This window comes from Bubalus bubalis, chromosome X, assembly GCF_019923935.1.
Source record: "Bubalus bubalis isolate 160015118507 breed Murrah chromosome X, NDDB_SH_1, whole genome shotgun sequence".
Classification (NCBI taxonomy): Eukaryota; Metazoa; Chordata; class Mammalia; order Artiodactyla; family Bovidae; genus Bubalus; species Bubalus bubalis.
Window position 1 is genome coordinate 139,361,015 of NC_059181.1, and position 15,305 is coordinate 139,376,319.

General features: G+C 40.5%; 1 protein-coding gene across 1 annotated transcript in view; it reads right to left on the reverse strand.

Moving 5' to 3' along the window:
- FRMD7 (FERM domain containing 7) overlaps positions 1–9,018 on the reverse strand; it is a 52,633-nt gene extending 43,615 nt beyond the window's left edge. Inside the window, exon 1 of the mRNA XM_044936517.2 lies at positions 8,839–9,018. Coding sequence (XP_044792452.2) covers positions 8,839–9,018 — 180 coding nt within the window. The remainder of the gene's footprint in view (positions 1–8,838) is intronic.
- Positions 9,019–15,305: the final 6,287 nt, after the last annotated feature.

Genomic DNA, 15,305 nt, shown 5'->3' on the forward strand with positions numbered 1-15,305 from the left:
AAGGAGAATGGATACGTGTATATGTATGGCTGAGTCTCTTCACTGTTCACCTGAAACTATCACAATATTGTTAATTGGCTGTACCCCAATACAAAATAAAAAATTTAAATTAAAAAAAAAGAGAGAGAGAAACTACCACACAATCCAGAAGAATCTTGCCCTCAAGCAAGTTTCACTCTGAAAGAAGCTCCGCAGAGAGCTCTAGCTCCAGGGTAGGGAGCCTCAGCTGAAGGGGTGGCAAGGCCCCAGCTACCTGAAACTCTTCACAGAGATTCCCGCGAGTGCAGACTTGAACTAAGACCCAACTGCCTCCCACCCAGCTCCAAAGACAGTTCCCCAGTCCCCACCTCCAGCACCTCCAATGTTCTTGGCTTCAGACTCCTTCTTCCTGTCAGCTGTGGGGCTGGGAAGAGAAAGGGAATGACAGGGGTGGAGTAAAGGAAGGCTTGAGTCCAGGCCTCTTCTCTGAGCTCAAGCATCAGGAGGGCAGCCTGGCAGCCAGATGACCATGGAAGATATAAGGCCCCTAGAAGGGTATGACAGGCGACACCTAAACCACATTTGGCCCACTGCTCCATCTGGCCACTGGCCAGACAAAGAACAAGCACTTTCTTTCTTTCTCAGTTCAATTTATTCTCTGAATCAACAAACCTTAGGCTGTGAGGGGCAAAGCAAACTCAGAAATTTAAACAAAGGCATTCATCAGACAAGGGGGCCCCCCTGCAATGACAAATAAATCCCTGGCAAAGAAATGGCCAACATTGGCTAGCCTTGGTCATTATGATTCCAGGGTGTTTCTTTTCTGATGTGGTTCAGAAGCTCCCTTGCTTGGAGTACTTTGTACAGGCAGAGGGGTGGGGATGAGTTGATATGGTCAGTCTGTTGGTCAGCCTGTCATCCCACAGTGATTGAGCACCTCATGTGGGGCAGACTGCTTGGAACTGGAGGATATGTTATCATGTCCTGGAAAACCAGGAAGCTTCACAATGCATTATAGCAATCCCTCAAGTCACAAGCCCACTACCAAACCAGTGACCACTCAGGGTTTTTAATTTTTTTGCAAAGCGTGAATTTATTTCATAAATGTGTGTTTTATATACATGTTATAATTCACAATACAAACCTAAAGTTTTAAATGCATAATTTCAAACAATCCTTTTTTTATTTTTTCACAAATAAAAGTATAGTTGACTTACAATGTTATGTTAGTTTCAGGTATACAGCAAAGTGACTGAGTTTTATATATATATATATATATATATATATATATATATATTCTTTTTCAGATTCTTTTTCATTATAGGTTATTACAAGATATTGAATATAGCTCCCTGTGCTTTACAGTAAGTCCTCATTGGTTATCTATTTTATATATATAGTACTGTGTATATGTTAATCCTAAACTCCTAATTTATCCCTCCCCCCTCCTTTCCCCTTTGATGCAAGGAGATCAAACCAGTAAATCCTAAAGGAAATCAGTCCTGAATATTCATTGGAAGGACTGATGCTGAAGCTGAAACTCTAATACTTTGGCCACCTGATGCGAAGAACTGACTCATTGGAAAAGACCCTGATGCTGGGAAAGATTGAAGGCAGAAGGAGAAGGGGATGACAGAGGATAAGATGGTTGGATGGCATCACCAACTCAATGGACATGAATTTGAGCAAGCTCCTGGAGTTGGTGATGGACGGGGAAGTCTGGTGTGCTGCAGTCCATGGGGTCGCACAGAGTTGGATGCAACTGAGCGACTGAACTGAACTGAACTGAACCATAAACTTGTTTTCTATGTGAATTTGTTTCTGTTCAGCTAGGTTTTAAAACTAGACAGACTAGGGCTTGAACACCATTAATTCACTCATTAATTGAAACAGTAAAGTAACCTTGGATAACTCAACCTCTCTGGACCATGGTTTTACCACCTGTAAAATAAAGATAAAAACAATATTTTAGGCCTCATCAGCTTGGGATATTGCTGCTTGGACATAAGCATCAGGAATGTGTATTTACCACCTAAATTTGGAGCTAAATTCCACAAAGCATCAGAATAGCAAACACCTTTATAGCTCTTAGTAGCACTGTTCTAAGTGTTTTACATATTAATTCATTTAACCTTTCTAAAAATCTTATAGAGTGGATACTAATACTATTTCCATTTAACAGATAAGAAAGCCCAGGACACAGGTAATGGAACTACCCTAGATAGTGACACTTATTTGATTTTTTTTCCCACTCAGTTGACTTGTGTGAACATTACATAAAATAGTGCATGAAAAATTCACCTAGAACATATGCTCTTGATAAATACTATCTATGATTATTAGTCAGTAGTATTATCATTATCATTATTATTAACTGTGTTAGTGTTACTATGAGTAGCTACCACAGAGTAATTAAAAATGTAGTTAAACAGACTGGCCTAGAGGCCAGTGGAGTAGAAAGACCTTGAGCTCACCTCCTCTCATAGGCACACCAAAATTACAACTATTTATAGAACAACTATCGATGAAAAAGACTGGAACCTACCAGAAAAGATCTTCTATAACTAAAGATATAAAGAAGGAACCATAGTGAAACAGATAGGAGGGGTAGAGTCACAGCATAGTCAAGACCAATACCCTTAAATGGGCAACCCGCAAACAGAAGGATAATTACAATTCAAGAGGTTCTCCCCAAGAAGCCAAGGGTCTGAGCCCCACTTCAGAGTCTCCAGCCCTGGGGTTCTGGGCTAGGAATACAAACCCCCAGAACATTTGGCTTTGAAAGCCAGCAGAACTTACTTTCAGGAGAGCCACAGGGCTTGGGGAAATAGACTCCACTCTTAAAGGGTGCACACAAAATCTCACATGCTCTGAATCCTGGGGCAGAAGCAGTAAAGTGAAAGGAGCCTGGGTCAGACCCACCTGCTGATCTTGGAGAGCCTCCCAGAGAGGGAGGAGGCAACTGGACCTCACCCTGGGGACATAGATACTACCAGCACCCATGTTTTGGGAGGTCCTCCTACTACATGACACTGGTGCTGGCAAATGCCCTTTTGAAATCCTCCCTCTGGCTTGTTAGCCTCAGGACCCAGCCCTGCCCACTCCCACCAACCTGTAGACACCAGTACTGGGATGCCTCAGGCCAAGCATCTAACTGGGTGGGGACACAGCCCCACCCACCAGCAAGCAAGCTGAGACCACAGCCACCCCTGGATATGGCCCTATCCACCAGAGAGCCCAGGACTCAGCCCCACACACCGGTGCACAGGCACTAGACCTGAGACCCTCTGGGCCCTGCAGCCAGAGACCCCAGGACCCAGCTCCACCCACCAGTGGGCAGGCACCAACTCTAGGATCGTCAGCCCTGAGCAAGCCTGTTCTAGCCTTGGGGCCAGCGGCACCCACTAACAGCAGGCAGACAACCATAGCCCCACAGCCTGTCAACACAGCCCACCCACCAACAGACCAGCAGTGGCGATACAACCAAATGGGCCCAGGCCCCCTTTACCAGTAGGCCAACACCAGCTCTGGGACCCCTGGATCCTGCAGCTAGACCCCAGGACTCAGCTCTGCCTACCAGTGGGCCAGCACTAGCCCCAGAATCAGGCTGGGCAGGCACCAGCCCTAGGATCTCCTGGACCCTGACTCCAGTGAGCCAGCACTAGCTTTGGGGCCCCAGGGGTTCCATAGCCAGCCACCTCATGATCCGGCCCCACCAACTAGCAAACAGTAGCCTCCATCCACACAAGGCAAAGCTTGGCAACAAACCAGACGGAGGCCTAGCCACACCCACCAGACCATCCATCATAGTCAACCTGTCACAACAGAAGGATGCATGCAGCCACATGGGGGCACCCCTAGAGCATATAGCTCTGGTGACTGGATAGGAGCACATTGCTTGGATGCGTAGGATGTCTCCTATAAAAGGCCACTTCTCCAAGACCAGGAAACATAACCAACCTATCAGATACATATAAATACAGAGCAAGTGAGCAAAACTGAGATAACAGAGGAACATGTCTCAAGTGAAGGAACAAGACAAAATTCCAGAAGAAGCACTAATTGCAGTGGTGATGGACAATCTACCCAAGAAAAAGTTCAAGGTAATTGTAAAGATGATCAAAGAACTCAGGAGAAAAATGGACGAACATCAAGAAGTTAGGAGTTTTTAACAGAGTTAGAAAATATTAAAAACGACCAAATAGAGATGAAGAATACAATAACTGAAATAAAAATATAAACTGTGAGGAAATAATAGTAGATTAAATGATACAGAGCAATGGATCAATGAGCTGGAAGAAAGAGTAGTGAGAATCATTGAAGATGAAAAGAAAAAAGATGAAAAGAAATGAGGACAGTTTCAGAGACCTCTAAAACAACATCAAGTATACTAACATTCACATTATAAGGGTTCCAGAAGGAAAAGAGAGAAAGAAAGAGGCAGAGAACATATTTGAAGATATAATAGCTGAAAACTTCCCTAACACAGGAAAGGAAACAGATGTCCAAGGAAGCACAGAGCCCCAAACATGATCAATTCAAAGAGGCCATTAAGACACATTGTGTGCAGATGACAGGATACTATACATAGAAAATCCTAAAGATGCCACCAAAAAACTATTAAAACTTGTCAATGAACTTTACCCATAAAGTTGCATTTCTATATAGTAACAACAAAATATTAGAAAGAAGAAGTAAGGAAACAATCCCATTTATGACTGCACCAAAACAACCTTACCTATGGGTAAAAGACCTATCCTTAGAAAACTATAAGACACTGATGAACAATACTGTTGACTGCAAAAATGGATGGAAAGATTTACCATGTTCTTGGATTGGAAAAGATAATATTGTTAAAATGACCATACTATCCAAGGCAACATACAGATGCAATGCAACCTCTATCAAAATACTAATAGCATTTTCTACAGTACTAGAACAAATAATTTTAAATTTTTGTATGGAAACACAAAGGACCCCAAATAGCCAAAACGAGATTGAGTCAGAAGAGCAGAGCTGGAGGTATCATGCTCCCCTGGCTTCAGACTATACTACAAAGTCACAGTAATCAAAACAATATGGTACTAGCAAACAAACAAACAAACAAACAAACAAAAACCATACACACAGATTAATAAAACAGAATGCTGCTAAGTCACTTCAGTCACGTCTGACTCTGTGTGACCCCATAGACGGCAGCCACCAGGCTCCCCCGTCCCTGGGATTCTCCAGGCAAGAACACTGGAGTGGGTTGACATTTCCTTCTCCAATGCATGAAAGTGAAAAGTGAAAGTGAAGTCGCTCATTTGTGTCTGACTCTTAGCGACCCCATGGACTGCAGCCTACCAGGCTCCTCCATCCATGATTCCAACTTGTGTTTCTTCCAGTCCAGCGTTTCTCATGATGTACTCTGCATATAAGTTAAATAAGCAGGGTGACAATATACAGCCTTGATGTACTCCTTTTCCTATTTGGAACCAGTCTGTTGTTCCATGTCCAGTTCGAACTGTTGCTTCCTGACCTGCATATAGGTTTCTCAAGAGGCAGGTCAGGTGGTCTGGTATTCCCATCTCTTTCAGAATTTTCCACAGTTTACTGTGATCCACACAGTCAAAGCCTTTGGCATAGTCAATAAAGCAGAAATAGATGTTTTTCTGGAACTCTCTTGCTTTTTTGATGATATAAAATATATAAAATAGGTAAATAACAAGGACCTACTTATAGAAAATGATATTCAATATCTTATAATAATCTATAATGGAAAAGAAGCCAAAAGAATATGTGTGTGTGTGTGTGTGTGTGTGTGTATAACTGAATCAGTTTGTTGTACACCTGAAAGTAACACAACACTGTAAATTAACTATACTTCAATAAAAAACATTTAAAAAACCAGTAAAATCACTACAGATGGTGATTGCAGCCATGAAATTAAAAGATGTTTGGTCCTTAGAAGGAAAGGTATGACAAACCTAGACAGTGTATTAAAAAGCAGAGACACCACTTTGCTAACAAAGGTCTGTATAGCCAAAGCTATGGCTTTTCCAGTAGTCGTGTATGGATGTGAGAGTTGGTCCAGAAAGAAGGCTGGGTGCCAAAGAATTGGTGCTTTCCAACTGTGGTGTTGGAGAAGACTCTTGCGAGTCCCCTGGACTGCAAGGAGATCAAACCAGTCCATCCTAAAGGAAATCAACCTTGAATGTTCATTGGAAGGACTGATGCTGAAGCTGAAGTTCCAATCCTTTGGTGACCTGATGCAAAGAGCCAACTCATTGGAAAAGACCCAGATCCTGGGAAAGATGGAAGGGAAAAGGACAAGAGGGCGGCAGAGGATGAGATGGTTGGATAGCATCACTGACTCAATGGACATGAATTTGAACAAACTCCAGGGGATAGTGAAGGACAGGGGCACCTGGTGCGCTACAGTCCGTGGGGTTGCAAAGAGTCAGACATGACTTAGCAACTGAACAACAAAAAATATATCACCTCATACCTGTCAAAATGGCTGTAATCAAAAAGAATAGAAATAGCAGATGTTGGCAAGGATATTGAGAAAAGGAAACAGTTGAACACTGTTGGTGGGAATGTAAATTGGTGCAACCACTATGAAAAACACCATTGAGGTTTCTCAAATAATTAAATATAGAACATGATCCATCAATTCCATTCCTGGGTATACACCCAAAGAAAACAAAAAAATACTAATTTGAAAAGACATATGCATTCCAATGTTCATAGGAGCATTATTTACGATACCCAAGAAATGGAAATAACCTAAGTGTCCATCAACAGATGGATAAAGAAGATGTGGTGTATACACACACACACACACACACACACACACACACAAATAGAATACCACTCAAGTATAAGAAAAAGAATGAAATTTTGCTGTTTGCAACAACATGGATAGACCTGGAAGGTATTATTCTTAGTGAAATAAGTCAGAGAAAAACAAATACTATATGCTATCACTTTTATGTGGAATCTAAAAATGAAAGCAAACTAGTGAATATAACACAAGAGATACAGACTCACAGATACAGAGAGCAAGCTAGTGGTTACCAGTGGGGAGAGGGAAAGGATGAGGGGCAAGATGGGGTAGGGGATTAAGAGGTACAAACTTCTGTGTCTAAAATAAGCAACAAGGATATATTGTAAAGCACAGGGAATATAGCCAATATTTTATAATAACTCTAAATGGAGTATAATCTATAAAATTTGTGAATCACTGCTGTACACGTGAAACTAATATTGTAAATCAACTATGCCTTAATTTAAAAGTGGACCTCAAAAATTTTTTTAAAGTATCAAATTAAAAAATGTTTATTAAATGTCATTAAAGATAAAGGATTTGGCTGTTTCCATCTGCTTCCTTAAAGGAAACCCACCATTATTTTAGGTAACTTTAGACAGTTTTCATGGACCCTCGCAGGATTAATGACTCCAAGGGGGAAGAACAAATCTCCTGGGGATGCTGACTAAGAAAAGGGAAAACTGCTCAGAAAAGCAGGATAATAACCTCAGGAAGCCACAGAGGAAGAGCAAACCACGGGAAACACAGTTCTATTTTGCTTGGAGGTTGGCTGCAACATCAAGTTTTATCAAAAGAAACTTCAAGTTGAAAATGAAAGACTGTTCTCTATTGGTTTGCAAAGTACAGAAATGAAGAAGTCTGAAAGCAAGGGAGAGAGGAATTAACATGCTTTGAGCACATTACTTGTGTCAGGAACCTTACTTCTGGTATTTTATTCATCTTTACAATGCATTTATGAGGTACATGCTATGATTATTACAATTTTGGTGATAAGCACACAGACTTATGTGGGTGAAGTGACTCACCTGATGTTCCACATCTTAAAACTGTTAGAGCTGGCAAGACATGCAAACAACCTAAATGTTCATCAACAGATAAATGCATAACGGAGATGTGATATATACACAATGGAATACTACTCAGTCATAAAAAAAGAATGAAATAATACCATTTGTAACAATGTGAATGAACCTAGATATTGTCATACTAAGCAAAGTAAGTCAGACTGAGAAAGACAAATATCATATGATGTCAGTTATAGGTGGAATCTAAAATATGACACCAATGAACTTATCTATGAAACATAAACAGACAGACATAGAAAACAAACTTGGGGTTGCTTAGGGGGAGGGCAGGTTGGGGAGGGATGGATTTAGAGTTTGGGATTAGCAGATGCAAATTATTATATATAGGATGGATAAATAACAAAGCCCTACTGTGCACAGTGAACTATAATCAATATTCTGTAATAAGCCATAATGGAAAAGAAATGAAAAAGAATATATGTGTGTATACATACATGCTGCTGCTGCTGCTAAGTCACTTCAGTCGTGTCCGACTCTGTGCAACCCCATACACGGCAGCCCACCTGGCTCCTCTGTCCCTGGGATTCTCCAGGCAAGAACACTGGAGTGGGTTGCCATTTCCTTCTCCAATGCATGAAAGTGAAAAGTGAAAGTGAAGTCGCTTAGTCGTGCCTGACTCATAGCAACCCCATGGACTGTAGCCCACCAGGCTCCTCCGTCCATGGGACTTTCCAGGCAAGAGTACTGGAGTGGGGTGCCATTGCCTTCTCCGTATACATACATAGATACATATATATATATATATATATATATATATATATACACACACACCCATATAACTGAATCACTTCTGTACAGCAGAAATTACTACAACATTATAAATCAGCTGTACTTCAATAAAAAAATCTTTTTTTACAATTGTTAGAGCCAAGACTAGAACTCAGATCTGTGCAACTCCAGATATATTTCTCTTTCCACATTCCCATGAATATTCCCATGAATAAATCCAAAACTCCTTACCCATCCTAAACTTTCTCCTTTTATTCTCTTCTCTTTCTTGGTGAATGAGGGCCACTCATTCAAACCATTATCTAAGCCAGAAATTTGGATGTCATCTAGACTCCTCAACTCGTCTCCTATATCCAGGCTGACATCAAATGCTTCTAGTAATTTTACTTCATTAATGTCTTTTGTATCCATCCTTCCTGTCTCCACTATTCCCTATCAGGTTGGAATTTTGATGTTTGGGCATATATTTTAGGACAGAGGTTGGCTATCTAAAATTGGAGCCACTGAACTTGAAATTATTATTACAATTCTATGTGGCATCTCCAACATTTAGAACATTTTTCATTAAATATTAGATGAGCAAGGGAATGCACAAATTAATGAGTTATCAGATGCCAATAGCCTCATTTTGAGTTTCTTAAACTCTTTATTGATTCTCTATCATCTTCAAGATAAAGCTCAAACTTCATATATATATATATATATATATATATATATATATAACTTGATCCAAATGATCTAGCTACTGACTACCTCTGCTTCAACTTGAATTCAAGCTACTCCCCATCTTTCTGTCCCCACTCCATTCTTTGCTCACAGTGACCTTTTTTTTCCCTATGAAAGGGCCATGTTCTCTGTTGCACATTGGTCTTTAATCTTTCTTTTGTGTAAACACCATACAACCCGCTTCACCCTAGCTCACACTCTTCACCTCCTTAGTTCCTACTCCTCAACTTAAATGGTATATTCTTTGGAAAGTTTTTCCTGATACCCCAAGTCCAAGTTTTTAGAGTTGACAGAACTAAGTCTGAGATGCTAAGTGACTTGCCCAAGTTCACACAGCTTGTAAACAGCAGAGTCAAAATTTGCCTTGCTATATCAGACTCCAGATATATATCATTTATATCTCTCCTCACAACAACTCTGGGAGATAAGGGGTTAAGTGACTGTCCCAAGATCACACATCTAAAATGCGGCAGTTTCTCTAACCCCAAATCCAGGTACATTTTGCTACACTAAAGCAATTCCATTCCATTCCTGTTAGATGAGCTTTGCTTTATGAAGGGGAGGGGTATCTAGTTTGTTATTGACAAAACTACAAAAGATCCCTCATCATTACAAATTGAAAAAAACAGCTCCTGGACAAATATCCCAAGCTTAAATACCACTCCCAATAAGAACAAATCAGTAGGCGATTCTTGGCTTGCTTATTTAACTTGAATAGTGCTCAGTCCTGGCAACGCTTCCCCTCTGCGTCTTTCAGAAAATGAGGCCTGGTGGCCTTTATGATGGGCTCCCGGGGGAATAGAGTAAGCTGACTCACTATATTCTCTCACTGAGTAAGCCCCTAGGTACCCACTGTGCTGGCCAGTACAGTCACTTAACAATCAGGTAAATGTAAGACTTGAGATGTTTCAAATGTCTTATTTTGACTTCAGCTTCCAGAAATCATCAAAATAAAATGTACTTTTGGAAATTCACAAACAACAGCTGTTCTTTCCCTTCACTATGCTTTTACAAAGAGACAACTGCAGCAAGCAGGGGGCATATCAGACAGAACTGTGTCAACTATGGTGACTGGATTATTGTTTTGAAAACTCTCTATCTAAACCTCATATAAGCAAACAGTTCAGGCTTAAAATGAGGTCACTCTCCGAGGACACTCATTACTGCTACTGGTATGTGTGAGTATTAGGAGGGTTCCTAGTCAAGCTAGAAACCTGACCTTCTCTATTCTTTCTGAGAGCTCAAAAGCCTTAGCTTTGGTCTTATCCTCCCTTTTTCTATCCAGAAAAGTCCCAGTCCCCATGTTGAAGAGGCAAACAGAATTTATACTAAAATCTTCAATTATTTCTAAAATCATTATCTTATTCTGTTTATCCTCCTGTTTACCCGCTCCCATCATCATTCTGGACTAGAGATGCTGTTGCTATTTAACAATGATCAGTTTTATCACATACATTGACTAGAAAAGTGAAATGAGGTTTTTACTAAATACATTTTCTTCATTGGATTAAACTTTAATGGGCACATTCCAGCAATTCTGGAATCCCATATCTATCCTGCATCCCATAAACACTCTTGGAAATTCAGAAAGGAAAAGGTTGACTAATACTCTCACAGTATTCATCTATAAATATCAACACCCAGTGTCTCAGATTACACATATGCAAAGAAACTTCAAAAAACCAGGACATTTCAGGGACCAGACACTCTTCCCAGTAATCTAATTGAAGGCATTAGCAAATTAAAAACAGGTCAATCACAAAAGGAGTTTGTCAACCATGCAATGAAAGGAGGAGGAATCAGTGAAGCTCAAGTTGGCGGCTCCCAGCCAGCACTGCCCAGGCGAGAGTGTTCCCTTGCTCATATTGTAGAGTTGACTGTGCCCAGAACAGGGCCTGGAACATACTAGAACCTCAACAATAATTTGTTAATGAAATGACTAAACGAATGAATAAGTGACTAAAAGGTGTCAATGACAGGGCCTTTGTGGAGATGGATTCATTATCAAGCCATCAAACTAGATCATAAATCCAGTTCCTTTAAATCTGACTCTTCTGTCCTTCGGCATCTTATGTAATCGATGAGAGGATTAGCGTTCCCAATCCTACCATAAATGGTAACACTGGCCTCCTGATTTTAAAATATCATTGTCTGACTTCAGATCTTGTGGAGTGCTGACAAATCAGGCTTCTGAGGCTGTAGTTCAGAGCCAGATCCTAGACACCAGCAAACTCATATAGATGATGCTACTCGGAGTGGAATAAAGGCTTCTAGATGTCAATTAGGCTAATCCGGGTGACCTTATTCTATCTGATCATGTGTGCTTTATATATTTCTACTACTGTACTTTCTGTAAAATCAATACTAATGCCCAAGATGCCATCATTTTCCCCCCATGCAGCCAATTATTTTCTTAAATTTTATCTTGAAGAACAATTGTCCCTGGGACTGACCCATGCCTCGTGAGACTTCAGTCAATTTTTGTATCAAAAGCCCCTCCATGTGGCTCTCCTTACCTGCTAATGGTTCTCGTCACTATGGTTCCAAGCATTTTTTCATCCTAGGATACTCATAAAAGATAACAGGTTTAGGTTGCTTTGTGAACTTTTGAATCAATTAAAAGATTCATGCCATGGTCTCCCTGAGCTCTAGGAATCGTTTTCTCATGTAGTTCCTCATCGATGGGCAAAGAAATAAGTATCTACCAGTTGGTTCATAACAATCATCAAAGGCTCATTGTATGCCAAATTCTATGCCTTTTGAGGGCCATGGAAACTAACGTGCAATGGCAATATTACAGGACTTGAGAACAACTGGGACTTCCTAGGTGGCTCAGTGGTAAAGAACCCACAGGAGATGCAGATTCGATCCCTGGGTCAGAAAGATCCCCTGGAGTAGGAAATGGCAACCTGCTCCAGGATTCTCACCCAGGAAATCCCATGGACAGAGGAGCCTAGTGGGATACAGTCCGGGGGTCGCAAAGAGTCAGACATGACTAAACAACAACAACAGAGAGCTACTGAGAGATGAGTCTTCAGATACAACTGTATGTGGGGTCATAGGAAGAGTCCTGAATCGAAAGCCCCAGCTCTGCATTTCCGTGCTATGTAATTCTGCCCAAGTCACTTAAGCTCCCTGAGCCCTTCTCTCTTAATTTGCAAAATTGGAAAAGATTCATCTTTTGCCTACTTTCACTCACAGGGTGGAATGGAGGATCAAATGAACTAATGGATGTGAAATTGCTTTTTAAATTTGAAAGTGGTATTCATTGAGGACCCACTACTACTCCTACCATCATCATCATCATCATCTTCATTATCAGTCTACTATTGTTAAGGAGAGAGATCCTGTTGGATGCCTGGATGCTAACTGAAGGCTCCATTTCCCTCAAGTCAAAGCTGCCCGAGGGACTGCCGTTAGTGCTACCGCCACTCTCAGTAACGCCACGATTGCTACTTACAGAGCAGCGCTCCACAGAGCAAACGGGATCAGATGCTGTGACACCCGAATTGCTGGGTATCAAATCTCTCCCATTATCTTCCCAAGGAACACAATGTGTTGCAGCTGGAAAGAGACAGTCTGACTTCAAGCCAAATCATGCTGGCTTCAAGTTGCTAGAACCGGCTCCTCAGAAGGTGAATTTTGTGATGCTATAGTCCTGGGCCTCCCACCCCTCACCCCCATTTAATTGGATCTGTATTTGAACTGTACATTCAGAAAGCTCTTCTGTCACTTTTTGTCAAAGATTTCTCTTTGAGTCGCTTGAAGTATCTATTAAAAACTTAGCCTAAAGCAGTGTCTTTTGAATCCCCAGCTCACTAATTCAGGTACCAGAGCACTGCGAGCATACACCACCAGCCTGTAAATGGATAAACTACTCAAAAGACATTTTCCACCCCTTAAATATAGTTCCAAGAAAGAATAGGAAATGCCTCATACTTCTAATGGAAGCTATTTGCTACAAAAACAAATCATTCAGGTCCATGGACCTAGAAATGCCTTTTGCAAATAAAAGTGAAAGGAAGAGACAGCCAAACAGCAGCTGAAACCATGCAACCATCACCCACAAAGCACATGATTCAAATAAAAATGAAATACTTATTTGAAAAATGGGTTACCCCCACACCCAACAGCAGTTGTCACGTAATGTATAAAAGAAAACAGCCAGCATTTTGTAGGAATTTCAAAGAAAATGAACTATTTGTTCCTTGTTAGTAGCTAATGTAAATATCAGAGCAAATAGCGGCTTTGATTCCAATAAAATTGTAGAACATTTCCAAATGCTCATACATAAATTCTGACACCAAAATGTACGTCTCTTAAGATACTGGAAGATGAGCCCCAAATGATGTGCTTAGTGCATTTGTTCTTCCTTGAAGAGATGAGGTATAATTGTACGCAATCATCATGTAGCTAGGAATTATATGAAGAACCCTGAACTTTAAGTACTAAATCAAACTAAATAGTCTCTTATCCTATTTTTCTCTTTTATACTTGTCATTACTTCCTGAAGTTCTCATTATATCTGCATAATTCTACCCCCACCCCCCACCCCCTGAAAGCCCACAGGTTTTCTTCAGAAAAGGAGGGTAGCTTTCCCCTTCTCCTTTCCCTCAGAACCACAGCTTTCTCCCCACAAATATTCATGGGGTGAGACTCACAGACAAATTATTTCAATGAGCAATAACACCTTTTGGGGTAGAACAACTAAGTTATTGCTGCTTTATTTTTATTTTTACAAATATTTAACATATCTTTAAGACTTGCTTTTGTTATTCCTTGAGAAAAGAGAACCTGTTCTAGAAGAAAGGTTAATGGGAAAGCATGAGCTACATTGTGATATTAAAAACAGATTTCTTTTTTCCAAAGCTAAAAACCACAGTCCTCCTTCATTTGGTCCTAAAGAAGACATAATATTGCCAGCTAATGGGCTGTCCACAAATGACCAGTATTGAATGAATAATAAAGGAATAATAGCAATGTGATTTCCACTTACATCAACCACAAAAATCTTCTGGGAATCATCCAAAAACTGCACTTTTAAATGTAGCATTCTCGGAGAGGCCGTTGGGCTGCAAGCAGGCTCAGAGCGCTGTGGGTGCTATGACAGGAAGGGGGCTTTCTCAAGGAATTTCACTCTCAGCTGGAGGCAGTGCGCTCAGGTCCCCCCACCCCCACCCCGGCACCCCCACTCTCAGCAGGGCACACTTCTGCTTGCTTGAAGTGATGCACACCAAAGGGCGTGTGTGCTGCTGAGTGCTGGTGATCAATAGCATCTGGGCGATCTCCTCTTCGGTCAACGTCAAATCCAACTGGACTCGCTCTAGCCCTCTTAAACTCGCTTCCTTTCTTCAAAGAAAAATAAAAAGAAAGCCTTTGCAACCCCTGGAGATTTTCTTTATTTTACAAGAGCACGATTTGAAAACCCTAGATGTAGCTTCGATAAACTGAAAGTAGGTATTCTTAGAAGTGGAAAGATTAATTAGAGTTAGTCTCATATTGTACTAGAAATTTCATGGCTGAACTAGAAAACTTTATATATAACAATTGTAACTTTTGAATTTATGTGATTTAGAAATGGAAACTATATAAAAAGGAATATATGGAAAAACTCACTTCCACTTCTGTCCCTTCTATTCTGTGTACCCATGATGTCCCTATCAGTGATCAATTTTATTAGTTTTTTGTTGTTGTTATTTTGCCTTCAGTGTTTCTTTACGCAAATACTGTACAAGTAAATACAAATGTATTTCTCATACGTAGGTAGCATGCTATTGTTTTGTGCCTTCCTTTTCTTACTTCATATATCATTGTTGATTTCTCCTTAGCTGTGCATCAGCTAAAATCAGGAGAGCGTCCTGATTTTTTTTTACAGCTGTATAATTTTGCACAGTGTAGATGAAACATAGTTTACTCAGTCACCTATTGGTGGACATGGGTCATTTCAAACTTTTTGCTATTATAAATAAACA